Genomic DNA, 27,375 nt, shown 5'->3' on the forward strand with positions numbered 1-27,375 from the left:
TTATGAAATACTGAACGGAGTACTTATTAACACGAAAGTAATTCAGATTTGTAAACATATAATTGTACAGTTCAAGCAGGCGAAGCCGCGAACGGGTCGCTTGTATAAAATATATTTGCTATTATTTGTATTTTTATAACAAAATACCTATGTGAGTATTATATAAGTACTTCGTACATTAGTATTCATTTTCGCACATTTATTTTGTATCATATTTCTCAGTAATTAAAACTTTTATTGTGATAATAAACACATTGTTTATAATTACGTCGTTACTCAAACAAAAAAGTCGATAACAATGTATCTGTAATTATCTGACCATTGTCCAGCAGATCAAACTTAAATCGGAGCTGTATTTGCGTGCTGGTCAGAGATCCTATAGTTCTTAGTTCTAAAAGTAGTTTCTATGTTTTTACACAAAAAAAATGTTTCTGCTATCTCCTCTTGAACAGGCTTGAGCCCAGTCGTGGCGCAATACCTGTACCTTTACAGGTTGTGGGTTCGATCACTACTGGAGGAATGAACTATTTACTTATTTTCATATTTTAATTTCTTCGCTGTGGTGTCGGGGCAAAGCGCGGCGTTGACATCCGCCAATCAACACGCAATGTCTCCAGAATTCGGCGGAAAATGGGGCACGGTGTGTCTTAACACTAGGTTCCAGGATTCCGTCCGGGCCAGAGTACGACCAGGTACATTTGTACCCCAACCTAAAATGCTGTGTTTTTTTATCTTTTTACAGTAGGGGTTGTCTGGAAGAGATTTTTCTTCTTTTGTATTTAATAATGTTGGTATAATAAAGTATTAAATAAATAAATAATAAAACACATCTTAATCTCTTTCTATATCTCTTATTTGATCTTTTTTTAATTAAGTATCCAGATTATTCTATGGTAGGCACAGTCTAGGCTGTTCTCACCTCGTACCGTTCAGCTCAGCCCAGCTCTCTCTATTTTGTTCTTAAGATTCTCCTTTCGTAGCAAGAAAATTCAATGTGAAAAAAGCTAAGTAGGTACACAATTTATGACATTTACGAGTACATCTAGATTCTAGCTAATGCCATTAAAGTTTAAGATAAATATCTATAATTAAGACTTTAAGGTAGATATCTATCTGTTTTTCTACTATAAGTAGGTACTATGAAGTTACAGTGATTGTCACTGTCACGCGGAGTACGGACGTTAGTAGTATAGGCAAAAAATAATATTTTAAAACTAAATACGTTTATAATTTTTTTTAATATTATGTTTTATTTTTAATTTTAATATTATAGATCTAATATAATTTATGCGAGCCTTCCGATATTTGCACGTAAGTACGATGTCTTTATATTTTTACCTATAATAAATAACTAATAGAATACAAAAAGTATTCTATACTTTAGTATTTTAGACTTTCAAATTTTTATTCTTTTTAAAATGTTTTACAACAATCAAAATATTATTTTTTTTCACTATTAGATTCTAGCAAGCTTCTGAAAACATATATTTTTATTTATTTTATTTTGGTTTATTTTATTACAATCGGTTCATAAATAAAAAAGTTACGACAATTTAAAGTTCTTAGTTCGACAAATTTGCTAATTGCTGGAACAGTTATTTTATACAACTATTTTAAGTACAACTATTATTAACATACAACACAACTATTTTAACAATTTCTTTATTGATATTTCTATTTCAAGCGAGCGTAGCCCCGCATGGGCCCACTAGTGGTTAATATAATGATTATGCAGTAATCACAAGCATTTTAATTAAAGCTTAATGTCTCATTCAGATAATGTAGTACATTTATATGGTACTTAGAAACTACAACCTCTCGGTTGACTTACCTATAGATCTTCAAAACGAATAGTCAACTGTTCTTTAAACTCTAAAGAGTTGTTTTTTTTTTATATGATTTATATAGTATGAAAAAAAAAATCAAGGTTTCGTAAGACTTTTTTACTATTTATGCCCTTTTATAGTTTCAGATCATTAATAAAATATTAATCCTGCTAATTAGCGTCACTCTGTAAGACACTCGGTTCCCTGTTTTCTGACGCAACCTGGAGGCATTACATGTTAATGAAATAAAAATAAATATAATCTAAAACATTATAATTTATTAAATTACATGACATAAATGCATTTTTGAATTTTAAAGTCTATGTGGATTGCAGTTGTTTTTTAAAATAAAGCTTCAGAAAGTCCTTAGTTTTTTTTACACTAGCATTGGTGTACTTTTATTATTATCAGATTTTTAATGACGACCGCAAGGCTAATTAATTGGTTTGTTCTCCATATAGCCATCCACTAGCACATAACCATCCTTTGTGTCGCGCAGTCGGTTAAAGAAACGACGGCACTAAATTCCTAAATTTGAAGGAATTTAAAGTAGGTATCTCTGAGTGTTATTTAATGTATGTTAATGACTATTAAAGAACCTGATCTACTGGTCACCGTACCTTCACTATAGCAGGCTTGGGCAATCTACGGGCTGAGTCCCCATTGCTGCCTGCTGTATTTTTTTTAATTATTCCTAACCAATCAAGTTCGTAGACAATGATTGCTAAACCTAATGTGAAATATGAAGACCATATTAAACCGGACAAGCGTGAGTCGGGCTCGCTCACCGAGGTTTCCATTTTTTACTAAAATTGAAGCTTAGCTTACCCAGAGCCCTTTCATATGATACCTCACTAATAGCGGCGTTAATACCTATTATTTTGTAGAATTTAACGACAAATGTATTGTTTTCAAATTTTCCGCCACTCCGTATGAAAACGAATTATTTAATAATTAAATAATAAATAAATGTTAACAAATATCGGGCTACTAAATATTACAGATAAAATATGTATAGCATTTCCAAATTTTAATACGTTTTCAGAATCACTTTTACATCCTTTACATAAAATAATATTAAATATTTAATTCCACCCACTTACAAATTGCAATCGAACCCAACACTGTTACTACTACATATTTATAAACGCACGCTTAAGCCCGGCGCCATGACGGCTTCGTCCTTTCAATTTATCTTTTTCCTTTTAATAATATCATAAAACGAATGTTGCTCATTACAGCTCATGGTGGGTCAAATTCATATATCATATATAAATGTATATTCGATAGGCCAGGGTCTGTTCAATGAGTATACTTGCTTAAGTAAGCTTCGTCAGACGTGTTTTTTGTGAGTAAACAAGATCCCTTGTTAAATTAAATCTAAAAATACAAAAATGAGCAGTGTCTTTATCAAATAAACACAGGTCGGTGAGAAATTGACTATTTTGAAATAATTTAATTAATTATTATTATGTTTGGCAAATATTTTATTCTACATTTTTTTTCTTTTGGTACCATTTTTTTATTTTGAATTCGGTAAAACTTAAGTTTGCAATGTATAAATATTAAAAAAGTAAACAAATAATTGTGTACTTTATGTGGACGAAGCCGCGAGCGGGTAACTAAACTAAAACCCTTTAAAAAACACAAGAATATCTATTCTTCGGTTTATGTACAATATGATACCCCAGTATGTAGAAGTTAATACACCTTTTACTTAATACAATTTCTCACCATTAGGTATATTAGTATTTCAAAGAGTTTGAATAACAATAACAAAGGGATTTAAAAACCAAGTCTAACTCGCAATTAACTTTCTTTTCTTATTTACAGAAAGAGTGGAGTGGAATTTAAGATATAATAACAATAAAATAAGCAATAGAATTGAAAGAAAATAACAATGGGACATACTTTACGTCAGATGGTAAAAACGGCCACTGCCGCTGCAGTATCTACTTTAAAGGTATACTGATCTATATATTGTTTTTTTTTAAAGAATACTAAGAATGTTTTAAGTCCTATTGTTATCCAGCTGTCTCTCTTGTCTTCGATTTTCACACTTTTTTTTTATACGCTTACCTTTTTTCCTTTTGATTTTACCTTCACCTTTCATATTAGGAATAGAAAGAGAGAATTTAGGACAGAGAAGTTAAGATATTCCATTCTCCGCTTTCCGCTCAAATTTGAGACAATGCATGCTGTTGGTCCTTACCATAAGGAATAAAATAATTCATTCCCTTAAAGTGGGACTCGTACTCACAGTCATCGTGTTTGCATTCAGCGATATATGATATTATATATTGCTTATGTTAAAAAGAATATTTTTTTCGTCTCTTGCTACAAAATACAAAATTTGGTTTTATCAGCTAAAAAGTTATATCAATATCAATAAAAATCCACTATAGCGCAATTGAAATTGATCCTATATACCGTTCGTTCGTATGTTCGTTGTTTATTTGTTTTTTTGTAAAAATTTAAGAAATACTTTATCATCATACAAAGATTGGCATTGGATTTTTTCAATTACCCTTACACAATCCACTGAAATGAAATATTTATTTAAATTTATATTTTCCTTTCTTTGCTCTGTTTTTCTAGTATTTTTAAATCTATTAATTTATTTTTAACCTAACAAAATGCAACAATAGCGATAGATATATATTTTGAAATACTATTACTATTCTGACGGGAATAAGAAAAAACGAGATTTAGTTTTAATACTCCACACAAAAGAAGGTGCGGCGTGCGTATATGTATATACAAGAAAATCCTGTCAAAAACCAAAATATTCTACATAATTTTCATAATATCAATTATTTATTTTCAGGAACAACAAATTAAAATAGGAAAGTTCAATATAAATTACATGAGAGTTGGTCATGGGCCTCACAGTGTGGTAATGATACCAGGCGCCTTGGGTACTATTAGGTCGCACTATCAATATCAAATAAATGGATTTAATAGAGAAAAATTTACCCTAGTAATATTCGACCCTCAAGGATATGGAAAAAGTGTTCCTCCAGAGAGAATATTGACCAAGGAGGGATATCAGAGGGATGCGGATATTGCTTACGAACTTATGAAGGTACGTATCAACTTCAGTTAGTTTGTTTGTGGCTGTGCGGAGCATTTAATTCAACTTGAATTATATTAATACTGTTTTTCTCAAATTATGTAAAAAGACAAGTCTCTGTATGTTCCCTGGAGCCCAGAAAAAATTAACGCAGTCAAAATATACGAGCGTTTACACTACGTTTTTGTAAAAGTAGAAATATATAGGGCGGGTACCGTCGTGAACACCTTCATACGGCTCCGCAGCATTACCCATTCAAGCCGAATAGAATGTGCAATCAACAATCCTAAAGATTTGCGTCGGACAGTCGTTGGACTCGTTCGAGTGAAGTTGGTCTTGTTAATCATGTTGTAAGGATGGATGGAGGTGGCGGGGTCTTCTCCCCGGTGGAGCCATCAATTCAATCCTGTCTACCACCTCTAAACTCTAATAAATTACAAACGCCTACGAATGTTATATACTAAAATTACATATTTGTAGTAACTAACAGGAACAATTTATTAATTATTTTAATTAATTAATATACAAAAAATATTATTTGCTCCTAATATGTTGGTAGGCGCTTATAGCTTTTAGGATTTGGGAGTTACAACCACTAAATAAGCAAATAATACACAAGTTAATGTTAACAATTAATTTTAAACATTTTAACACTTTGTCATTTAAACCATTAGAAGCCAGGTCCCCAACTGGAATACATTTAATAAAAAAAATACCAATCTTTTACTAATGCTTTTCAGTATTTAAACATACCTAAGTATTCTGTAATGGGGTGGAGCGCCGGCGGCGGGGCCAGCATGCTCCTCGCCGCTCAACATCCGGATGAAGTGAAAAAATTAGTGATCTGGTGCACCAACTCCTTTTTACACGAAGACGACATTCAGAGTTATAGACGTGCGTACCTTTACTACTATTGTAAATAATATGAAGATAATTTTAGTAAATATATAAATAAAGACATCTTAGGAAGATTCCGTCGTGGTGGAAGAGCATGAGGTTATGATTATAAAGCGGTGGTCATAAGTTCGATCCCCACTCGAGGGGATGAATAAATTTTTACTTTCTCATTATTTTTCACATTCAACACGCAATACCCCGAAAATTTCGACGGAAAGTAGGGAACAGAGTGCGAGATAGAGCGTGATGTTGATGTTTGGAAGAAAGTATAGTGCTTTTTTAAGAAAAAAAAAGCTGATTTATAATTAATAAGTTATTCTGATATTTTTTATAGAAATAAAGGATGTCACTACATGGGGCGAACAAATTAAACAAACTATGATCGAAACATACGGCGAGGAAGGATTTCGCCGTTTTTGGAAAAAATGGGTGGACAATATGGTGAATATCATGGAGAAAGACCCCAATATATGTAGAGATCAATTAAAAAATATAAAATGCCCTACATATATATTGTATGGGCAGAAGGATAAACTTGTCCATCCAGTACATTTCCCATTATTATGCCACCATATCAAAAATTCTAAGTAAGTATAATATTTGAATCTGAACTGTATTATAATATGCTTTCGCTGCTTTGTTGTCTCCTTTGCCTAAAGCGATACCTTTACGGTCTTTCCTGCTCATAGCAGAAGGACCGTAGAAACCCACTTTTCGCCGAATTCTTGAGGACCTGTGTGTAATGTGCAATATTTCTGTAGATTTATTTAAAATTCCGATTATGATTCTTTTCTGTACTTAGCTTTTCACCTGCCAAGTGCCAAGTGCACTAATATTAAAATGGATTTCTACGCGATCCTACCATATCTGTAACTGTCTCATTGCCTGCCATTAAAGATTGCCATACGTCTTAGCGATGAGACCGTCTTCTGTTCGAAAGATTTTTTAACTTTTCTTAGAGGACCAATAAACGAATTTTATTTTGCACTCTTAAAATTTCAGGTACTTCTTATACCCACATGGCAAACACGACATTCATATGAAATACGCTGATGATTTTAACCAGAGAGTTCAAGAATTCTTAGTGGAAGAGTAAAACTCCAAAAAGAAATAATATTCTAATAGAAACATTTTACCTATAATAATTACGATTAAATTAAATCAATAAACATTTTCAAATAATTTGGTTCATCATCATCATCAAATCACTTGAAACATTGAATATTATTAATATATCTTGACGGTTGTTGGGTTCGATTCCCTGTCGGACGAATGAATTATTATTAAGCAGGAGGATGTTGAAAAATCGAAGGAACTCAAGAACTTGCGCTATGTATCTAACTAAAGTCCGGCAAACGCATGAAGTACAGATTTTTTCTCCATAACTGCTCCAAAAACTTACTGTATAATAGTTTATTTTGCGTAAATTATAATTAAGTATATGAATTTAATGACTTGCAATACATTACATAATAATTACTTAAATATCTTTATATATTTAAAACGCGCGGAGCGCGTAGCCAAGTTTTTTTACGAACAGAACTGGCGAGCAGCACCGTGTGTTATTTGAAGCCACTTTTTACCTATTCGTAACTAAAAAACTATTCCACCTAAACCTGTCATATTTGGCTCAAATATTAAGACCCCCTACCTGTATACGTGCATTAAATTTCATAAGCACAGCTCAAACAGTTATTTAGAAAATGACGTCCAAAAATCGTAAATTTTTAGGGGGGTGACTGACCTATAGACCTTAATGTTAACCAAGTTCCAGATGACCTAGAATGGTGAAATTTAGCATCCGGTTAAGTAATTGGGTGTATATCAAGGGAAAAATCCGAAACTAGTATTTTTTTAATATTTTCTTATAATTTTTCAATAAATAGATTCAATTAGGCACATTTACTTATAGTGTAGCGCCTGGCATAATATAAGAGCAATGCATTATTTATATATTGTTGCTTTTATTTATGTCACACGTTAGTAAATATTTTATTTGTTTTGTAGACTAACTTCACTATTACTTACGTAAGCCATCTACAACAACATGATGCTTTCAAGAATATTTTAAGATAAGATATGTCTCCATTTGTAGCTGAAAATGACTCTAATTTATGTCCTGAGAAAGCCTGTCATCATGTGGACTTCAAGGGCTTCACGTAAAAATATAAAAATGTAATAAATGGATTAACATCCTTCATTATTATTTATTCCTAGCGGACGCGCGCAGCTTCGCTTGCCTATTTAAGGGTGAATTCTAATAACCCATGAAACATGTGTTCAATTAAATATTTTTAAGTCTAAATTTCAAATTTTATAATAATCGGTGGCGTTTTAAATATTTTTCCATACGAACTTTCAATCCCTTATTTGCACCCTTAGAGGGAGAATTCTAGAAATCGATGAAACATGTGTTCAATTAAATACTTTTAAAAATCTAAATTTCAAATTTTATGAAAATCGGTGCCGATTAAATTTTTTTTTCCATACAAATTTTCAACCCCTATTTCACCCCTTTAGGGTTAAAATTTTTCAAAATCCCTTCTTAGTGGATGTCCAGATTACGAAAGTAAACATTTGTCCAAATTTAACGTTTCTACCATCACGGGTTACGGCTGTGCGTGCGTCTTACCTCAGTCAGTGAGGACAAGTCCTTTTATATACGAGTATATAGATAATTTAAACATTTTAGTACTTATTATACTAAGAGTATTTGCATAGTCGATTAACGTATTTGATATTAAATTATTATTACAATTAACAGTAAAAATTTAAGTAATTGTTAATAAAAAAAATAAGAAAAAAAAGAGAAAATTAAAAATTACTTAAATAAAATAATAAAAAATAAATAAATCCGCTTTACGGTGTATCCCACACATAGCGGGGTAGACAGAGGGAACTTAGTGTTAAGACACTCAGTAACTCCACTTTCCATTGAATTCTGGAGGCATTGCGTGTTGAGTTATTCCAATAAAATTAGAAAATAATAATAATAAATATATCAGATTTCTAAACGCAGCATACATTAATTACTTTCTAATCTAACAACTGTCATTTAATCAACAAAATAATAAGTATAGTCGAGATTCATAGATAAATATAATCTATTTTCATATATAATTAAATATCATCTTAAGAGTAATAAAACATAATATTATTGACTATAATTAAAAAAGTAAATACCTAATTATATTAGATATATTTTATTGTACGAAGGCGCTCATATTTTAATGGTATTTTTGGCCTGGGTTTCATGATTTTACTGGTTTTAGGAACACTTGTGGAAACAGCAGAGAACGAAGTCGACCTTGGGATCATATCAATTCAGATTTGTACCGTCAGCACTTAATAAACTTATAGTTCATATTTTTTCCAAGACATGTTGAACATTGAGTCGTTCAATAGATTTGCTTGTGGTTGAAACAAGAACTTACACCGAATTGTTCCAATGCCTCCCGATGGGAGCTGTCTCTTCCATACTATTGCATATTCTTTGTTTGAGCGTATTGATATACAACAAAGTAATAAATTGCGCGAGACTATAGTAGAGTACGTATGTCGTAACTGGAATACGTACGTAATGAATACATTCATTTATATCGATGTAAATTAATTTGAAAACTAGCCAAGTCAGATATTACACATAAATAAAGTCTCCAAGTTGTAAGAAGAATGGGCATTTTCAGTTGTTATAAAATATTTTATATTGTTAAAAATAAATTTCAGGACTGACCATTGAACTTGGCATACATTTACATCTCACTTCTTTTATCGCTGAAAGCATACGTTTTATTACTGAACTTGGCTTTCATTTTACATTTATGTTTTTGACGGGATATATAATATACAACGACATAAATATTATAATACTAGCGGCCCGTCCGCGGCTTCGCCTGCGTGAACTACGTTATTATTAATTTCTGTCTCCATGAGTACCTACGTCCTATAAGTGACGTCCATGCAAAATTTGAGACTCGCGAACGAAGTTTCATACAAACTGTCAACCCCAAAAACAGCCTCTTAGAAGTCGAATATTGCAAAATCTCGTCTAGCGAGCACCTACGTTCTATAAATAACTTCTATGCAAAATTTGAGATTCCTAGCACATGTAGTTTCTGAGATTTCGTGATGAGTGAGTGACCTTTCGATTTTATATATCCATACCTATATTATAAATTCGAAAGTAACTCTGTCTGTCTGTCTGTCTGTCTGTCTTTTCCGCAATCAGGGCCAAACCGCTAATTTAATTGTGATAAAATACTCATATAGAGATACTTGAGGGTCCCGGGATGAACATAGGATACTTTTTTTTTCTCATATTTGTAATATTTTCGTTATATACCAATATATTAAAATAATTAATTTGACAAGGAATTTATTCCGCCATGTTAATAACAATCGTCGCTACGCGTTGCTAAGCAACAGCTTGCAAAGTTTGCTGTTTTAAGAAAACGTCACCCACAGTGAGTTTGCTTAATGCATACATGGTGCGCGCCGATATAGATTTATACAAATCTCTTTATACAAATCATTAACAAAAATTAGATGATTTCTATAATTTGATATTCATCCTTATGAAAATAAATATAATAGTCACTTTTAGCATTTCATCTAGATGGAAATTATAATTTACTGTATAACATTCTAATAAATAATTAAGATGTCACTGATTCCAAATGACCTAGCCTTCGGGCGGCATAATATGAGTATGACCGACGCGAACGGGCGGATGACTTTGATGATTTTGTAAATTTTTATAGATTTTCGAATTACTATTATTTTTTATGCAATTATTTGCTGCTTATAATTAATTTATCTCAGTTCGGTTATCTATACCGATGTTATACACTTAAAATATCGTAATTTTAATCATTTGAGATTATATTTAATATTGTTCGCAAAAATTAATAATTATTTAATATAGAAAAATGTTTAGTACGCGCGCACAGCAAACTTTAGGTTTTTTTTTCTAATATTAAGAATTTCCTTTAGTTACTTTTACTTCTTTGGTTTGTTCATTTCGGTTACTCAGATATTTTTTCTAATAATAAATCTCCACTTATTATTATTATTTAACTTATTTTAATGATTTAGGCTTATATTTTCGCGGGCGTAGCCGCGTCCGGGCCCACTAGTATAGATATATAGATAATAAAAATAAATAACAATTATAAACTTACGTAAACGCTGACGCTTTACGTATATGTGCCTACGTATTTAATGCAGTAAGAAAGTAGCTTTTTACATGACGTTTAATATGAACTGATTTAGATTTATTTATTTCAAAGAATCGTAGCCTATTTATCAACATCTAAAGTTAAGTAATCAGGGGTAAGTATTGTCTCATTTTGAGAACAACAGTCAGAGAAAATTGACTAACACCTTTTTATTTCATATTTGTGGGGGGCCCTCTTTTGTGGGTGCCCCGGGCAGTTGCAGCGGCAGCATATGGAGTATACCTACTGTAGCACTAACATGACACTTCCTGGCTTTGGTGATCAACATGGCTACAATAATATCTAGGAAACTAGATAATAATATCTAGGAAACGTACCTATCCGGAAAATTGGAACGCCCCTTAGAAGCCGTCCAACCATCCACCGTGGACTTTTTTCAAGAAGCACGGGTTCAAATCCCGCTACGTTCAAATTTTTATAAGTTTTTAGAGTTTTGTAAGAACTATTTTTCATTCCTACGTGTAAGGGAATAGCACTTTAAAACGGTAAAAAATGCGTCATTCAAAACTAATCATTAAAATCTCGTTATATTAAAATAAAATTATATTATTTTTTTTATTATTATGTGTGTTACTTGATAAAAAACAAGTTTTACTTGTATTTGTGGCAATATGTACTTATCTGTCAAAATAACAAAAAAAATGTGATTTTTCGTTACTATATTTTAGAAACCTACACTTAAAATTTTTTGTTTGGTATTTTGTTAAACAAAATGGTACCAAATAAGTATTTTGCTTATTTTAGTTTTCAATTTACAGATATATTTTAAATAACGTTTCGTCTTTAAAACTATTATGTTATTAGAATACGAAAATAATTCAGATTAGTAAAAAAATAATTGGCAAGCGGGCGGACCGCGAGTATGTTACTAATATAGAATATAATAAATAGATAAAAGTTTTAATAATAGTTATTAATAATAATAATAATCCTTTATTTAAATACCAATTATATTGACCGTACTCTGAAGTCACAGTGATTGTCACGTCGGTTACAGACGTTAATTACCTTCTACTACAAGTATTAGATACTTTCCAGACATAAATACTGAAATTTAAATGTACATATATACATATATATGTATATAAATAACATTTTATACAATAACCTAAGCCTTTTATCGCCGTTACGTAAGTACAATGTAAAATAATTACTTTAATTATACTTAGTTACTTACATAAAAATATAAACAAAAACTATTTAAAATGTTAAAAGTGTGTATTTTTTTTTATTATAAATGTAAATAAAACTTTTATATTGTTAATGTTTGTTATACTCCGTAATTTAGATATTTGGCACATGGCGAATTGTTTGTAATTATTCCTAAGGAAAATTTTAATCTCTAATAGTTAAAATCATTAATTAAAATATAAAATGTTCATATTATTACTATTTAAACTAATTGTGTTTTTTATAAATCATTTATAGAAAGAAATTTAAAGAATTGTGTTTGAAAAATAAATAACAGGACTTAATAATGGGACATATTTTACGTCAGATTGTGAAAACAGCAACTGCCACCGTTTTTCCTGCGGTAAAGGTATACAGAATATTATTTATGATCAGTAGATGAAGATAATAAACATTAAAAGGAATTTTCCTATGAAAGACACACAATACAAGACAATCCTATTATAATAAATTTATAATTAAATATTACAATTATTTTAATTAAATAATTGAATTTTATACTAATATAAGAGGCCAGTGTAACTGTAAACGACAGGATGTGGGCTTGACCCAATTAAATGAAATATTTATTTATATTTCTATTTTAATTTTTTTCGCTGTGGTGTTTCGCGAGGTAAAGCGCGGCGTTGAGGTCTGCCACTCAACAATAACTCCTGTCTTCCATGCTGAGTGCGGGATCCGCGTGAATATCAATCATATCAATGATTTTTTTATAGTTATTATAACTTAATTAATAATTTTAGGAACAAAAAGAAAAAATAGGGAAGTTTAATATAAATTACACGAAAGTTGGTCATGGTTCTCACAATGTGGTGATGATACCAGGCGCCTTGGGCTCTGTTAGGACGCACTATCAGCACCAGATAAATGGGTTTAATAAAGAAAAATTTACCCTTGTGATATTCGATCCTCAAGGATATGGAAAAAGCATTCCTCCAGAGAGGATATTGACTAAGGATAGCTACCAGAGGGATGCGGATACTGCTTATGAACTTATGAAGGTAAACAATAATTTATCAAATTTAGTTTCAGAAAATAATTATTTTTACTTTCAATAGTGTGACTAATCCTTACCAAACAACGCTCATACTTTAAAATTGGCCATACAAAACTTTAATTCTGTCTACTTTGCTACTTATAGCATATGGACGAGAGACTAAGCTAATAAAATAAGAATTCATTTATATAGAAAGATTTAAGATTTAAATAAGATAATAAGCAATATTATTTCTATTTCTTTTCAGCATTTAAACATTCCTAAGTATTCTGTTATGGGGTGGAGTGCAGGCGGCACCGCCGGTATGCTCCTCGCTGCTCAACATCCGGACAAAATAAAAAAAATAGTAGTTTGGGGCACGAACGCCTTTTTACACCAAGATGACCTTGACATGTATAAAAGTATGTCTTATTTACATTTATTAGTTTTGCATTTTAGCAAGGTTACAGTAAACATAGCGTGCTAGCACAAAAGAGTTATAATATTAAAAACTTATTTAACTTGTTTTTCCTTTCTAGTTACTTAATTGTTTTGTTTTTTGCTTTTATAATATTTTATTTTACACTTTTTTAGTATTATTATTTAGATGATGATGATATAAAAGTATATCGCTGGCTGCACTGTAATGACGAACCAGGTTTTGTGTAGATTAAATGTGACTGATTCTAACTCTTAAACAAAATGTGTCACAACCACAACAAGATAAGGGACATGGAATGGGAATTGGAGAAGAAGAAGAAAAAAACTCATACAATTTACATATATTGGGACTATCAGAAATATAACAGCCTCTGGATTTTTTACAAGATTCTATTCAGTTAGTCTAACTCTCCTGCCCAGGCAACGGAAGTAGAAACAGAGCTGCACTGTCTATGACGCCTTACAGTAGCCAGTCTATCATAGGATATCAAAACCATGCTGCATAAATCTCGTTTTATTGAGCAAGAGCTAACATTGAATTATTCTCCCAAAAAATCGAGTGACCTAAATACTAAAATCGTGCATACAGTTCTCGATAGCCAAGTAAGGGATATTTTTGTCAAGACGATAAGAATGAACACGGTGACATGTAGCTTCAAATCTGCATCTAAGAATATCTTACAACCATTAACACCTATCAAAAAACCATTAAAGTAGAATTTACACTTGGGTATTACCCGTAGACTGATGTTGAAACTAATAGGATTAAATTATAAATAATTATATTATTAATAAACTAAAGATTTTAAACAGAACCAAATAGACTGACAAGAAGCAAGTTTTCATGCCATGTATTTCACCTCAAGTCCTACGTCTGTTAGGATATTGAAGCGAATAGGATTGATACGGAGCGTCAAACGCTACGGTCTCTACATACCTCTTACGCCTCGTCCACTATCATCAACCTCTTCATACATGCCCTTCGGGGGATCCTCAATCTTTTTACGTGACCTTCCTCCAATATTTTTGATACTGTGATTTCGAAGGTGAACCGAGGTTTCCACCTCTCTTATTAAAAATCAAATTAAATTATTCATTATTATTTTTTGCAATTGCTATTATAGTGCAACCCTTAACCATTCCGTAATTAAAATTAATAACAGTATTACAATTAATGTAGTTTGTTTGTTTGTAGAAATAAAGGAAATTTCTACATGGGGAGAGCATATTAAACAAATTATGATCGAAACATACGGCGAAGAAAAATTTAGCCGTATTTGGAAGAATTGGGTAGACACTATGGTGGATATTCTGGAGGTGGATCCCGATGTATGTAGCGAGCAATTAAAAAATATAACATGTCCTGCATACATATTATACGGACAAAAGGATAAGATGGTCCATCCAGTACATTTTCCATTCTTATGCCACCATATTAAAAACTCTAAGTAAGTATCGGTTTTAGAATCTGAATTAATATTTTTAAAGCAAATCACCTCTTTATTTTCACCGTTCCTAATTAATTAGTTCTTAATGCGCCAATCAAAATTGTTACTGAGAACTAAAAATTATGTTGTGAAATATCTTCGATTATTGTAACCTCACTTTCTTGTCCACAGGGCACCAGCTCTAGGTGCCAATAAGCGTCGTTAGTATTTACAGATATTATTTTTTTTAAATGATCTTATTAAAACGATATTATTGAAAATAATAAATAAACATGTAAAATAATGGTTTTTTTTTCATATAATTTCAGATATTTCTTATATCCAGAAGGCAAGCATGACATCCATTTAACATACCCTGACGATTTCAACCAGAGAGTTCAAGATTTTTTATTGGAAGAGTAATATTTATACAATATTAAAATAATAATAATGATAGCACATTACTTTTAACAAGTACGATTAAACTATATTCGTTTGACATATTTGAGTTGTTTGATTTATCATTGTAAGTCTTCGTCCAAATAGTGTTGTGGAACTCATAATCTTGGGGCTTTTCGCATATAATATTTATATTATGAAGTCGCAAGAAACTGTAAAAATTTTGCTCTATTCCTTTTAATCATATTTTCTTCGTAATTAAAAAGCCGCTTTCCGCCGTCTGTCCCAATATATGCTTAGATCTCTAAAACTACGCAACGGATTTTGATGCGGTTTTTTTAATAGAGTTATTCATGGGGAAGGTTTAGAGGCATAATAACTACTGTTATTATTGAGGTTTATTATGTGATGTCATAAATAATGGTATTTTTCCGCTTACATTGCAAACGCCGGCTGAACTTCACAAGATTCGAAGCGTTTTTAAGAAATATCCTATAATCCTTATTCAATTAAATACCTTAAATACATTGTCGATTTAATATAGTTGAATATAGCCCTTTACATCATACATACTATTATCATAGTATATATTATATTTTTCTAGTATATCTTCTGGTATAAGTAGGTACACCTACTAATATAGCAGTATGTAGGTAAAATAAAAAAATGGACACAAAAAAAAATTTGAACTGAACTGAAGACTTTGATGAATATATTGCTAAATATTCTACATTCATAATATTACCTAATTGACACATATTCGTTACTACGCGGTTAAAATTACTTAATGATATTATAATTACATCAAATTAGAACGATAATAAAGAAAACATTTTTACATTAGTTTGTTCACAGACGTTTTTTAGTTCAGTCTTAATTTTCGTTTATTAAGAAAATAGGAAAAAATATTTGAAAATATAGATATTTTTACATTTAAATTTAAAAGCTCAGTGTGAAGTTCAAAGAAGTGAAGAAAGAAAGTAAAAAGAAATGCTAGTAAGAAGTAAGGTAAGTGACGGTAACTTCGTGATAGTACGTGGTTTCGTGAGTTTTGCTTCTGGCAAACATAATAAGCAATTTAAGTATTATTTACGGAAACTATATATTGGTATATAATCTTTATACTTTCAACTGTCTAAAAACTAAGTAATAATATTTTAATGATAAAATTGAGCGTATAGCGACATTTTAAACGCAGAGTTGGCTACAAACTGCATTGTAACGTGTCTGCGATGCTTGCGACCGTAAGACTAGCGTAAGAATTTCTTAAGGTTGTAGAAAGACAAAGGTAAGTTATTCGAATAAAACATTGAATATATGCTTTTTTGTATTCTATATAAAAACATTTTATTGAAAAAAAAAATAGACGGAAGCATAAAATTCTTTTAAAATTGCAATAAATCGATTCACGAAATAGCAGACATTTTATTTATCAAGTGTCCGCTATTTCGTGTTACTACCGAATTAGGGAAATCTTAGATACTTTTTAATAAATTTATATTTATGTTATAACTAAGATAATTTAAATTTAAAGCTTAAAATCAGTTACTGTATTTATTAAAGTTTCTCGTGATCGAAATTCGGTATATGTTTTGTCCACTTAAATTTCTATATTACTATTTTAAAGGTAACCTGAATTGGTAATTTTAAGCTAAATTCGTATAGGTACTGCCAATGTAATTTTATTTTTTAATCAACCTTTATAATTTATTTTTGTGTATTTTATCGAATATACGTGGTAGTTAATGATTACTTTACATAATGTAAAAAATACTGAATAAACAGAACTGCGGAAGTTACTAAAATCAGTAACACGAAATAAGATCCCCTACATTTCATTATTTTCTCTAACTTCGTGACAAATAAATCTACGTAAAATCAGCACATTGACTTCTTTGTCTTTGTTAATAGTGTTTATCTTAGTCTTGTTATAAGTCTAAATAAAGATCTTTTTATTTTTTCAAGAATTTTTCAAGAATATAATATATACCTACTAAACACAAAACGCCGTACAAACTGGTTGCGAAAATATATAGTTCTATAAACTGGCATACCTAGCTTCAAAAAAATTAATTAATTTGAGTTTTTTTATATATTTTTTATAAAAAAAATATATAAAAAAACTCAAAATTCATATTTTTTATATATTTTTTATAAAAAAATATATAAAAGTTCAAAAATATGTTTTTTTTAAAACTGAGCTTATATAATTTGTAAATTATAAAAGTTGGGCTACTCGTGGCGCAGGAGTACAAAGTGTGACTGTAAAACCGACTGGTTGTGGGTTCGATCCCCACTCCAGGAGATGAAAATAGGAATAGTATAGAAAATAGAAAATATTTATTTAAATTTATATTTCAGGCAAAGCGCGACGTTGAGTTGTGCCACTTAACATGCTGTGGTGACTCCGGAATTCCGCAGAAAGTGGGGAGCGGAGTGTTTTAAAAACACTAGGTTCCTACCTATCTACCTACCTACCTATCTACCTACCTACCTATCTACCTACCTACCTATCTACCTACCTACCTATCTACCTACCTACCTACCTACCTAGGCCTATCCTGCTGTGTGCGGGATACAGCGTGAAGATGATTTAATTGAAATTTTAAGTGAAATTGATTTTTTTTATAAAAGTTTTAATGTCGTTAAGCTGATCTACCTATATTTATTTATTTACAAATTCTTTACAATCAAAACCAATAAAGGTGTTATTTTTTTTTTTTATAAAACCTCACTCGCGAGGTAAAAACTTGTGACCCGAAATAGGGGACACAAACTCACGAAGTTAGAAACAGAGCTAAATTTTATCACGAAGTAGGGTTCAAATTAGAGGTCCACAAATAAATTAATATAAAAATTAAGGTTAAGTTAAACCGCATAATTCACACATTAAATTACTGCCAAAAGACCCACTTTGATCACACTAAAATTTGCAAATTCATATAACCTTTAATAATGTATTTACAATAGTTTAAAGTTATGAGAGCCTTAAACTGCCGAACTCCCGTACATTTACCTTATTCGTCACTTCACAAGGACAATACGTCCACCCGTGACACCAGTCTTGAAGGTACCAAAAAATATATTTTGATTATTACTCCAATAGTAGTACTTAAAAGAATTTTCAATAATTTTATAATAAAGAACAATTTTTATTAACATATAATTTTTATTTCTGTTTAGGAAAAAACAATAAAAATTGGTAATTATGATATAAATTACATCAAACTGGGGCAAGGGTGTCATAAACTTCTCTTCACACCAGGGGTTTTAGGAACTATAATGTCACATTATAAATATCAAATAGAGGATTTTGATAAGCAAAAATTTACTCTAGTAATATTTGACCCTCCTGGCTATGGAAAAAGTGGTCCGCTGTCCAAGAGAATATTAGATATGAAGAGCTACGAGCGAGACGCAGATATTGGCTACGAACTAATGAAGGTAACTTTAGAACGTTTCTTCCTCTGTTTATATATTTATTCACTGGTCCAAAATACAAAAGTTTTTAAAAGATTTCAAAGGACAACAAAGATGGAAGTCGATCCCACGAAGCGTTATGTCTGGCCATGTGAATACGTAAATAAGATTTAATTTTTTTATGCAGATCTAGTTATACTGATACATTTACATTTATAATAAACTTAATATTTTTTTACAGAACCTGAATATCTCAAAATACTCATGTTTAGGCTGGAGTGCGGGAGGCACTGCCAGTATGATCTTAGCTGCGAAATACCCACACGCTGTTTACAAATTAGTCGTTTGGGGAGCTATTGCATTTCTACACGAGAAAGATGCAAAAACCTATAAACGTGCGTAAATTTTGGTACAAATAATTGTATATTTTAAGAAAAAAACCTACTTCTTCAATTTCAACTGAATCCCTAGAACCTTTCAGAAGTCCTTTCGTTTAGTCAGAACCTAAGTATGTGCACAACAAATGGATAGACTACCCTGATAACTCAATATCCCGACGATTCTTATGATTCTACGCCTGGATTTAGTATGAATTTATTTTTCTCTTTATAGGACATAGATAAAGGGCACCAGAGGGCAGGGCAGGAGATACGTAAAGGGCACCTGGGAAACTAGACCTAGTGTTAATACACTCTGTTCTTGTTACGACAGTTCCATTTCATACTTTTCACCAAATTCTTGAAGCATTGCATATTGTTTGGCGAAACTCAACGCTGCCTTTTGCCTTGATGCCAGAGCGAGGAAATGATAATATTAAATATTCTCCAAGTGGAAATATAATTCAGATAGACAAGTATTGAAGGACGATGTCAATACTTATTATTTATTAACACAAAATAATTTTTAGTATTACAGGACTTTAGTTATTGGCATCAGGAGTTTAAGCAGTTAATGATCGAAACTTATGGAGAAAAAACGTTTGACGAAATTTTGGCGAAATGGTGCTATGGCATGCTTGGTGCTATGAAAAGCAATACGGATATATGTACAAAAGATTTAAAAAACATAACTTGCCCCACGCTTGTTTTACACGGCAAAAGAGACATTGTCGCTGATATATCACATATGACGTATTTATGTAATAATATTAAAAATACAAGGTAAATCACCTATTATAGATAAATTTACCCTTATATAAAAATAGCTTAACGCTGTATAGCAGGGTGAGCAGAGGGAATCTGGGAACCTAGTGGTAACATAATCCATTCCCGTTAAGACACTTTCGTTCCCCACTTACCTCCGAATTGTGGAGGCATTGCGTGTTGAGTGGCGAACTCACCGTACGTTGCTGTTGTTGTTGTCAGAGCGAGGCAAAGAAAATATTAAACATTAATAAAAAAGATATTTATCTATTTTGTTATCTTTCCTACGATATTACTGTTTCTTTTTTTAGATATTATCTTTACCCAGACGGCAAGCATTATATTCACTTATACAGTAAGGACGATTTTAACAAAAGAGTTCAACAGTTTCTACTTGAAGAGTAACAATTTCGTTAAAATTATTCTCAATTTTTAACAGTAATTTCTGTGTAAATTAAATAAAACATATAAAAAAAACGAAACGTTGTTTAATTATTAAAATTCAGATTCACCTCGTTACTCTTTATATCTTTATCTATAGTCTCTACATCATCCTCTATATAAATGTCATATTGTATATTTATCATATTGTACAAAATATTGGGGTGGTGGGGAATTTCAATTAAGAAATATTTAATAATTGCCTTGAACTATAGCAAATAATAATTTATGAATATTAAATGAATTACATACGGGAAAAATAGTTATGTTTAATTGAATTGAATTAAATTCTTGGTATATGGCGTTTCGAGCGTGCCAGTTGAGCACAATTCATTTCGCCAATGTCACGTTGTATGGAAAACACACGAAGGAAATTGACCGGTAATAAAAAAGATAAATATACACAATTATAGAATACATGTAAAAAAAAGAGATCCAGTGTAAGTACATCCTTCACCTAAAACAAAACAAACACAAATTTACAATATATACACAACACATTAGACTAGTAATAAATAATATTTTACATGGGTGTTAATTTAAAGTTTTATTTTGTTAAGTTTAATATATTTACATAAAAATTTACATAAAGGACTAAACACAAACATTAACAAACACTGAGCATTTAAAGGACGAGGGACTTATGTTTAATTTTAAGTACAATGTATGTTGGATGGTAATGGACACTAACTATTTAAACTGCTTACATCTTTTTATTTAAAAACTTGTGATCTTGTAAATACTTTGTTGTTTTCTTACTTTGCTTATAAAATTCCTACAATAAAGCTTACGTGTATAGCCCTTGCAAGTTGCTTTGCCTTTAAAATCGTTTAGCTATACTTCCATTTATTATTTACAAGCTTAAGTTGCTAAAAGTATTTGTTTTATAAATAAATAGATTCATTTATTTTATGTTTACAAATATGAGTAGAACCGAAAGAAGAAGAAAGAAGAGCATGGACAGCGGTGATGATTGTTTATTTTTATATTATTTTTATTCTTAACTCTTGCCTTTTTTTATAATATTAATATAGAAATATAGATATATATTACGTTATATTTAGAGTACTGTGTAGTTACATCGACTGTCACGTCGAGTACGCACGCTAGTTTAGACACTTTCCAGAAAAAAAATTAACAATATATTTTTAAAATTTTAATCACATTAGTTGTTATATTTTAATAGTATTAAAATCTTATATAATTTAGTTCAAAGTCAAATTTTCCATCGTCATAACGTAAGTACAGGTGTAAATGTAAAATTAGAACTTTAATTAATATCTAAACATTAAAAACTAAATTCGAACATAATAATTTTATTAAATTATTCTGTTTTAGAAATATTTCCTTGTCAGAAAACAAGAAAATATTTCATATTTTCGTTTTCTCGCTCTGGTAACAAGACAATCGCAGCGTCCCTAGTTCCCCTACTCAACATGCTCCTCAGCATTCAGTGAAAAGAGGGAAACGGAAGTATCTTAATGGGAACGGAATATCTCAGCAATAGTCCGTCTGCCTACCCAGCTATGTGGGTGATACAGCGTGAAAAAAACATTGATGTAGAACAACTTAGCTAAGCCTCATGAAATAAGATTATTTGTTATTTTTTTCATCTTCACGCTCTATCCTGCATGTAGCAAGATAGGCAGAGGGAGCCTAGTGTTACGACACTCTCCACTATCCGTAGAATTCATTTCCGTTGAATTCACCATGGATTTATATCTTTGTTTCTTGAATAATTTATAGAAGGTGTTGGAAGCAGCAAAAATAAACAACAGAACATAACTATGGGACATATTTTACGTCAGTTAGTGAAAACAGCAACCAACGCCACTCTTCCTGCGATAAAGGTATACTCGTATTATGTTAGGTAGAAGTAAAAAACACAAAAAATATCTTTATAAAATATAAACGACACAAAATACAAAACTTAACTAAAATTTCTTAACTTACGCTGTATCAGTAGCGGGTTTGTCAGAGAGAACGGAGCGCCAAACGCTACGGTCTCTACATAATTCTTTCGCCTCTCTTCATCCATGCCCTCCGGGAGGTCCTCATGCTGTTTGACCGTGATCCTGTGAGATACTAAAGACAGTATCTTTGATACTTTGGCACAATGGTGCCCGGTTTGGTACTGATGGTATGGCATGGTAATGGCGTTACCGGCAGCAATACGCCTTTCCACATCCATCTCGTATCTTCCATCTCTAATGAAGAAACTTCTCAAATACCCTCAATAAAGTGATAATTATAAATCATAATTATTAAAACATTAATTAATTGTTTTAGGAACAACAAATAAAAATAGGAAAATTCAATATAAATTACACGAAAATTGGTAATGGTCCCCATAACGTGGTAATGTTAGCAGGGGCCTTGGGCTCTATCAGGTCGCACTTTAGGTATCAGATAAATGGGTTTAATAAAGAAAAATTTACCCTTGTAATATTCGATCCTCATGGATATGGAAAAAGTGTTCCTCCAGAGAGGACATTGACCAAAGAGAGCTACCAGGTCGATGCGGATACTGCTTATGGACTGATGGAGGTATGTATTTAATTTAGTTACATATGTATGTGCCTATTACATGTTCGATTTTCATTTGACAGTGGAAACCTCTGTTTTAGCTTTTCATTAGGCAGAGGGATATCGCATATTCTTAGATACAAATAGCGTCTGTAAACAGTTGTGGGTTCAATTCCCATTTAGGGGAATGAGTGAATGAATGTTTTCAGACACGGTGTTAAATTCCGCCACTTAACACGCAACGTCTCGAGAATTCGATGGAAAGTGAAGAAAGTAGTGTCTCAATAGGAACGGGGTATTTGCCTACACCGCTATGTGCCTATGCGATATAACGTGAACCTAAAAAAACATAAATGAAAAATTGCTGTCATTTAATAATTACATTAATTTATTAAATGTAAAACAATTGTACAATTGCATTGTTATATTTATTTTAATTATTTTATAATAAATTGTATTTTCTCAACAACAACGTGTTTCTAATGATGTTGAAATAATAAATAATATTATTTTATCATTATTAGTTATTTATATTTAATAAAATATAGGTAACTAGCTTAACTTGTGGCTTTTTTGCGATCCGAGAAATCACATGAGAGTGTTACTGTATGAACACGAGTGCCGATTTATTATGACACGATAATTAGTGTCGCCTCAACCGGTGTGTCAGCTTTTTGTGTCCAAGTGTCACGTGTGGTGACCGGTGAGTGCACAATAATCGCATTAGTGTCAAACACAATTTCGATACACTCACAAATTGACTGTAGTATCAAAAAATCCGTATAAATGTTAGTACATACCTTTAACTAGGTATATCAGAATATTCATTATACTTAATATGAAGATGTTGATGACTCTGTGCGAGAGGAAAGAGATATGCAGTTTCGTTACCAGAGCGTAGAAAGAAATATATAAAATATTTCATTTTGTCTAGTGTAAGTCGATGTGTATGGCACACATAATTTAGTAATTTCATTCTTAGTGCCCGAAGTAACCAAGTGCAGTGAAATACGTGGAAACGATTAACGTGATTTATTATTATAGTCTAAAGTCTTCCAAGACTGTTTGACTCAATTTCATATTGGAATATAAAACACCAAAACATCTCTTATATGAACAGCGGCTTAATTAAATCAATATTCAACAGTTTTTCTGCCTTTTCCTTTTCAGCATTTAAGCATTCCTAAATATTCTGTCATGGGCTGGAGTGCAGGAGGTGGAGCCAGCATGCTCCTCGCCGCTCAGCATCCGGATAAAATAAAAAAACTAGTTATTTGGTGCACTAGCAGCTTTGTACACAAAGAAGACCTTGAAACATATCAGAGTTCGTATTATTTAAATATTTATTGGTTTAACATTTACGTAGGTACTGTTGTAGATAAGTTATACAACCTCATCCCAAGTAAGATAATTTTAAAAAATATAAACCGACATTAAAAGTCAGCTTTCACGTGTAAAGTTAAATAACAATTAAGTTGTGGAAAAAATATTTTTATTACCTGAAAGTAAACAAAATTTAAAAAAGATTAGGTAAATATATACATACCTTTTCACTATTTAAGAACCTACATTATTGGAATCGGTCGGCAACATGGTTTTTTGTTGTATCTACTTAAATGAATCAAAATATCGTCTTTCTGGATATATCTGTTATTTTTGTTGATTATTGCTATATATTATTATTAAAAAACATTCAACTCCTGTTGTTTGAAGTCGGTTAAAATTTTAGCTAACGATATTAGCTTCAATATCTTTACAGCGCTCCTAATAATTAATAATTAATTAATATTATTACATTGATATTAATTTATTAACCCTTATATAGTATGATACAAGTTAATATGAGCAAATTCAATGACACCTACTAGGTATCATCAGCTTGCCCAAATAACTTGATATTATGCAACTAGATTTCTATGAGTCTCTTTAAAATTTATAATATTGTCCCCTATTTAACTCCTTAACTCCTACCCGTTGATCTTACATTTCCATCAACTGATGACATTACTTAGCTGATGATAGAAATATAAGATAATAATAAATTATATGTAACACATAGAGCTCAGTGGCGTGCCATCGGAGAGGCCTATGTCCAGCAGTGGACGAGGACAGGCTGATGAAGACGATGATGATGATGATGATATGTAACACATACTACTTGGCTACAAAATATCAGAGTTCCCTTTGATTTTCATAGGATTCCATCATCAGATTTTCGACTGGTGTTGGCCATACATAAAAAAAAATACTTAACGAATATAGAGCCTTCTCCTCCTTAAATAAAGGAGTCAGTTATAAAACTTCTTTAACTTGATAACTATATAGCAAAGAATGTAGTTGAAAATATTTTTTTTAGAAATAAAGGAAATTACTACATGGGGCGAATATATAAGACAGATTATGATAGAGACATACGGCGAGGAAGAGTTTAGGCGTATGTGGAAAAAATGGTTAGACAACATGGTGCCTGTGTTGGAAGTGGAACCCGATGTATGCAGCGATCAATTAAAAAATATAACATGCCCTACGTTCATAATGGCTGGGCAGAAGGATAATCTTATCCATCCAGTACATTTCCCATTCTTGTGCCACCATATCAAGAATTCTAAGTGAGTATTATTTTTTTAACTATTTCCACTACTTCCAGCTTCACGCAAATGGCAGGTAGGCACAGGGAACCTTGTGTTAAGACACTCCGTTCCCTACTTTATCTATTTAATATTTCTAAAGTAAATTTTCTATATTAGAATTATCATTCCCAGTTCAAATTCTTTATGCTCCAATAAAAATTGTAACTGAGAACTCAAAATTGTATTATCGTTAAAGGTATCCGATTATTGTAACTCGCTTTCGTCTCCACTTGGGTACCAGCTCTCAGCTCAGGTGCCAACAAGCGTCGTTAGCAATTACAAATATTATTTAGCATGTTAAACAAAGGGAACATTAGCATGTTAGACAAAGGGAACATTGTCTTAAGACACTTCTGTTCCCAAATTTCTGCCGATTTTTTAAAATCATTACGTATTGAGTGGCGGAACTCAACGCCGAGCTTTTACCTTAGTGCCAGAGCGGAGAAATGAAAATAATAATGAATAATAATTCGTTCCCCTGAGTGGGAATCGAACCCACAACCGTCACGTTACAGTCACACCCTAGTGCCCCTGCCCCTACGACGGCCTCAACGATAATTAAAGCAAAAATATAAGCAAAATAGCTAAACTAATTTTATTTTGTATTTTTATAATTGCAGATATTTCTTGTACCCAGAAGGCAAGCATGACATCCATATGAAATACGCTGACGATTTCAACCAGAGAGTTCAAGAATTTTTATTGGAAGAGTGAAACTAACTTTTTGCACAAAAAATAATAATGACACTTCAATATTAACAAGCACGATTAAATTATGATATTAATTGACACGTTCAGGTTGTTTGATTTATCATCCTCAGTCTTCGTCCACTCTTAGATATCCAATGGCACACCATCGAGCGATATTCTTTCAAAAAAATGGCTCATGTCGTTACCCCCCTTAGCTGGTCGCAACTTATATTTCTCAAGTTTTGGAGAACCTTATGAGGTTGCTGATTAAAACATCGCATGATGAGTAACAGCAGCAGTTCAGTTAAGCGAACGTGGGAAAATAAAAATACTTCGGAAAATTGATGATTGACCCCTCAATCATCACGTTTAAGAATAGGTTAAGGAGAATTTACTCTTAGCATTTTGCGATCAGAATTTTAAATAACAAATTCTTACTGCAGGCGATTCTGATTTAGGAAAATGAATTCATTTAATTTTCTCATTCTAGTAATAAAACAAAATCACGGCCTTGAGTTACACTCAATGTCTCGAAAATGAGGCAAATGATGAATGAATCACAATATTCTAGCACAAGGCTGTCTACCCTCCTAAATGTAGGTAAGTAGCTTGCAGCGTGAAGGTAAAAAAAGGAATACATACTAATACAACAATACTAATATTGTATTAACGTTAAAGGTTTACATAACAAGTATTCGAAATTACAACTAGCAAACTTTTTAGTGTCTTATTGCAGACGCTAAAATAGTTTTTAGTAGAATATTTTTCTGGATTATATGAGCGTAAGTTGCGTATTTTTTATTATACAGGGTGGAAGAGGCAGCGCTTCTTTTATTGAAACTGCATATAGGGTAATATATTTCAAACCCACACCTAAGAAATTAATCAAGGTACCTCAACAGTTTGGACGTAGGATTTCTTTTTCATTTCACGATTTTTTTCCATACTGTATTTCGTGTGACGCACACATACGTGTGCGACGTTTCCGATTTGACAGGTAAGTGTGTGCGTGCCTATGTTATACTTTACAAATGGCGTTTTATTTTAAAACGATAATTT

General features: G+C 31.6%; 4 protein-coding genes and 1 long non-coding RNA gene across 8 annotated transcripts; 4 read left to right on the forward strand and 1 right to left on the reverse strand.

Annotated features, from left to right (window-relative positions):
* The first annotated feature begins 1,164 nt into the window (after window positions 1-1,164).
* Window positions 1,165-8,899, forward strand: LOC146539818 (serine hydrolase BPHL-like). 2 transcript variants are annotated; one of them, XM_085207559.1, is made up of 6 exons: window positions 1,165-1,311; window positions 3,660-3,789; window positions 4,654-4,911; window positions 5,640-5,793; window positions 6,131-6,383; window positions 6,799-8,899. In XM_085207559.1, the coding sequence occupies exons 2-6, from the start codon at window positions 3,727-3,729 to the stop codon at window positions 6,890-6,892; spliced, it is 822 nt and encodes a 273-aa protein (XP_085063685.1). In that variant the 5' UTR covers window positions 1,165-1,311; window positions 3,660-3,726; the 3' UTR covers window positions 6,893-8,899. The 2 variants fall into 2 exon arrangements, with proteins under 2 accessions (XP_085063685.1, XP_085063684.1); XM_085207558.1 differs by lacking the exon at window positions 1,165-1,311 and adding an exon at window positions 3,081-3,250.
* Window positions 8,900-10,937: 2,038 nt separating this feature from the next.
* LOC146539819 (serine hydrolase BPHL-like) lies at window positions 10,938-15,571 on the forward strand. Its single transcript, XM_085207560.1, has 5 exons — window positions 10,938-12,573; window positions 12,968-13,225; window positions 13,469-13,622; window positions 14,837-15,089; window positions 15,398-15,571. The coding sequence occupies exons 1-5, from the start codon at window positions 12,511-12,513 to the stop codon at window positions 15,489-15,491; spliced, it is 822 nt and encodes a 273-aa protein (XP_085063686.1). The 5' UTR covers window positions 10,938-12,510; the 3' UTR covers window positions 15,492-15,571.
* Window positions 15,572-16,457: 886 nt separating this feature from the next.
* LOC146539820 (serine hydrolase BPHL-like) lies at window positions 16,458-20,535 on the forward strand. Its single transcript, XM_085207935.1, has 5 exons — window positions 16,458-16,475; window positions 18,651-18,911; window positions 19,129-19,282; window positions 19,795-20,047; window positions 20,341-20,535. Exons 1-5 carry the CDS (start codon window positions 16,458-16,460, stop codon window positions 20,432-20,434), a joined length of 780 nt encoding a protein of 259 aa, XP_085064061.1. The 3' UTR covers window positions 20,435-20,535.
* A 9-nt stretch (window positions 20,536-20,544) lies between these two features.
* Window positions 20,545-22,769, reverse strand: LOC146539821 (uncharacterized). The gene is made up of 2 exons (XR_014879464.1): window positions 22,424-22,769; window positions 20,545-20,927 (listed from the first exon to the last, which is right to left on the reverse strand). It is a non-coding gene; the product is annotated as an uncharacterized LOC146539821 (long non-coding RNA).
* On the forward strand, window positions 21,230-26,421 carry LOC146539822 (serine hydrolase BPHL-like). Of its 3 annotated transcripts, none has more exons than XM_085207593.1 (6): window positions 21,230-21,436; window positions 22,217-22,320; window positions 22,760-23,017; window positions 24,167-24,320; window positions 25,353-25,605; window positions 26,247-26,421. In XM_085207593.1, the coding sequence occupies exons 1-6, from the start codon at window positions 21,382-21,384 to the stop codon at window positions 26,338-26,340; spliced, it is 918 nt and encodes a 305-aa protein (XP_085063719.1). In that variant the 5' UTR covers window positions 21,230-21,381; the 3' UTR covers window positions 26,341-26,421. The 3 variants fall into 3 exon arrangements, with proteins under 3 accessions (XP_085063719.1, XP_085063720.1, XP_085063721.1); XM_085207594.1 differs by lacking the exon at window positions 21,230-21,436 and adding an exon at window positions 21,526-21,708; XM_085207595.1 differs by lacking the exon at window positions 21,230-21,436 and adding an exon at window positions 21,526-21,708 and having other exon boundaries at window positions 22,220-22,320.
* Window positions 26,422-27,375: the final 954 nt, after the last annotated feature.

Source organism: Heliconius melpomene, chromosome 3 (assembly GCF_056956725.1).
Source record: "Heliconius melpomene rosina isolate 202511_hmr_F chromosome 3, ASM5695672v1, whole genome shotgun sequence".
In the NCBI taxonomy this organism is placed as follows: domain Eukaryota; kingdom Metazoa; phylum Arthropoda; class Insecta; order Lepidoptera; family Nymphalidae; genus Heliconius; species Heliconius melpomene.

What these genes read in the sequence shown, in the direction of transcription:
- LOC146539820 (XM_085207935.1), top strand. An exon ending in TTGGCTACGAACTAATGAAG is followed by an intron (nt 18,912 to 19,128) that starts GTAACTTTAGAA and finishes ATTTTTTTACAG; the next exon opens with AACCTGAATATCTCAAAATA. An exon ending in AATAATATTAAAAATACAAG is followed by an intron (nt 20,048 to 20,340) that starts GTAAATCACCTA and finishes TTCTTTTTTTAG; the next exon opens with ATATTATCTTTACCCAGACG.
- LOC146539818 (XM_085207559.1), top strand. Translation starts at nt 3,727, where the DNA reads ATGGGACATACTTTACGTCAGATGGTAAAAACGGCCACTGCCGCTGCA. An exon ending in CTGCAGTATCTACTTTAAAG is followed by an intron (nt 3,790 to 4,653) that starts GTATACTGATCT and finishes ATTTATTTTCAG; the next exon opens with GAACAACAAATTAAAATAGG. An exon ending in CGACATTCAGAGTTATAGAC is followed by an intron (nt 5,794 to 6,130) that starts GTGCGTACCTTT and finishes TATTTTTTATAG; the next exon opens with AAATAAAGGATGTCACTACA.
- LOC146539822 (XM_085207593.1), top strand. Translation starts at nt 21,382, where the DNA reads ATGTTTACAAATATGAGTAGAACCGAAAGAAGAAGAAAGAAGAGCATG. An exon ending in CTGCTTATGGACTGATGGAG is followed by an intron (nt 23,018 to 24,166) that starts GTATGTATTTAA and finishes TTTCCTTTTCAG; the next exon opens with CATTTAAGCATTCCTAAATA. An exon ending in CACCATATCAAGAATTCTAA is followed by an intron (nt 25,606 to 26,246) that starts GTGAGTATTATT and finishes TTATAATTGCAG; the next exon opens with ATATTTCTTGTACCCAGAAG.
- LOC146539819 (XM_085207560.1), top strand. Translation starts at nt 12,511, where the DNA reads ATGGGACATATTTTACGTCAGATTGTGAAAACAGCAACTGCCACCGTT. An exon ending in TGACCTTGACATGTATAAAA is followed by an intron (nt 13,623 to 14,836) that starts GTATGTCTTATT and finishes GTTTGTTTGTAG; the next exon opens with AAATAAAGGAAATTTCTACA. An exon ending in CACCATATTAAAAACTCTAA is followed by an intron (nt 15,090 to 15,397) that starts GTAAGTATCGGT and finishes ATATAATTTCAG; the next exon opens with ATATTTCTTATATCCAGAAG.